Consider the following 1,027-nt stretch of genomic DNA (forward strand, 5'->3'; position numbering starts at 1 on the left):
TTCATGTTGTAAGGGAGGCTAAGATGTCTCGGGCTTGGAGCTTTTGGCTGATGCTAGTTCAGCTTAATACGCCGAGGGTATCAGCAAGCATTTAACCAGGCTGGCACTCAGTAACATGACTGACGGTGCGATCTGAAATTTCTTGAGGGGCATATTAGAAGCTATGTACTTAGATGGATAAATACGTTAATACAGAGTATCCAGGGAGGTTTTGCCTTAGAATGACTGGCGACAATAAAAGTGTGTATTTCTCTGCTAACCGGGGTGTCCTTGGGGTGCCCTTGGCCACGTTTCTGGGTGCCTGCCCGTGGCAAGTTTGTTCATGTCCCCGGGAGCCGCAGCGTGGTCACGGCATGAACCGACAGACGGCAGAGGGAGATGGGGGTGCCGGTGGGGCTTGGGAGGGTGTCGGGGCTTTTCCCCTCATCTCTGCAAAGCTTTGTGCAGAGCGGAGAAGCTCTGGTTTGTCTGGTTTTGGTAAAGCCTTTACCTAAAGCTCGGAGCTCTAACGTTTGGCTCTGTCATATTAGCCCAAAAGAGAGAGAGAGTGAGGGAAAAGGAGGTGGCGGCGGTTGGGTTATGGGGTTCGGGGTCATCTCTGGGCTTCTGGGATGGGGCTTAGTCGGCCGAGACGGGCAGCGGGAGGAAGAGGATCGCCTTCTGGCCGTAGTGAGTCCGCGGTCCCAGCTTGCTGTTCCCGTTCTTCTTCAGACCTACAAACCAGTTCTTATCGGCATGCTTTTTGGAGATGTACGTGTTGTAATGGTTTTCTTCGAGCCTTTCAAGGAACAGGCACTCCTCACCCAGTAACTGCTGAAAGAGAGCGGTGGGTAGTGACAGTGAGAGGGGGCAATGCCGTGGGGAGGGGGATGCCTGTTCTGAACGCAGCCCCCCACCTCGCACACTCCCTGCCTCGGGGGCAATCCAGACCCACCTCTGAGATCTCCGTGCCCCAGGAAAGCTCGTATTTAAAGCGTGGAGGTAAGTGGCCTTGCTTTAGTCTCCTGGGCTACTCCTGCAGTAACTT

General features: G+C 54.1%; 1 protein-coding gene across 1 annotated transcript; it reads right to left on the reverse strand.

Annotated features, from left to right (window-relative positions):
- Nucleotides 1-618: 618 nt before the first annotated feature.
- Nucleotides 619-813, reverse strand: LOC104162858 (fibroblast growth factor 1; the record flags this gene model as incomplete). The annotated part of the gene is made up of 1 exon (XM_009701686.1): nucleotides 619-813. A coding segment is annotated over one exon (195 nt), but the record flags the coding sequence as incomplete, so codon positions are not given.
- Between the last annotated feature and the right edge of the window lie 214 nt (nucleotides 814-1,027).

The sequence above is a fragment of the Cariama cristata genome, unplaced genomic scaffold (assembly GCF_000690535.1).
Source record: "Cariama cristata isolate BGI_N322 unplaced genomic scaffold, ASM69053v1 Scaffold22976, whole genome shotgun sequence".
Taxonomy (NCBI): Eukaryota; Metazoa; Chordata; class Aves; order Cariamiformes; family Cariamidae; genus Cariama; species Cariama cristata.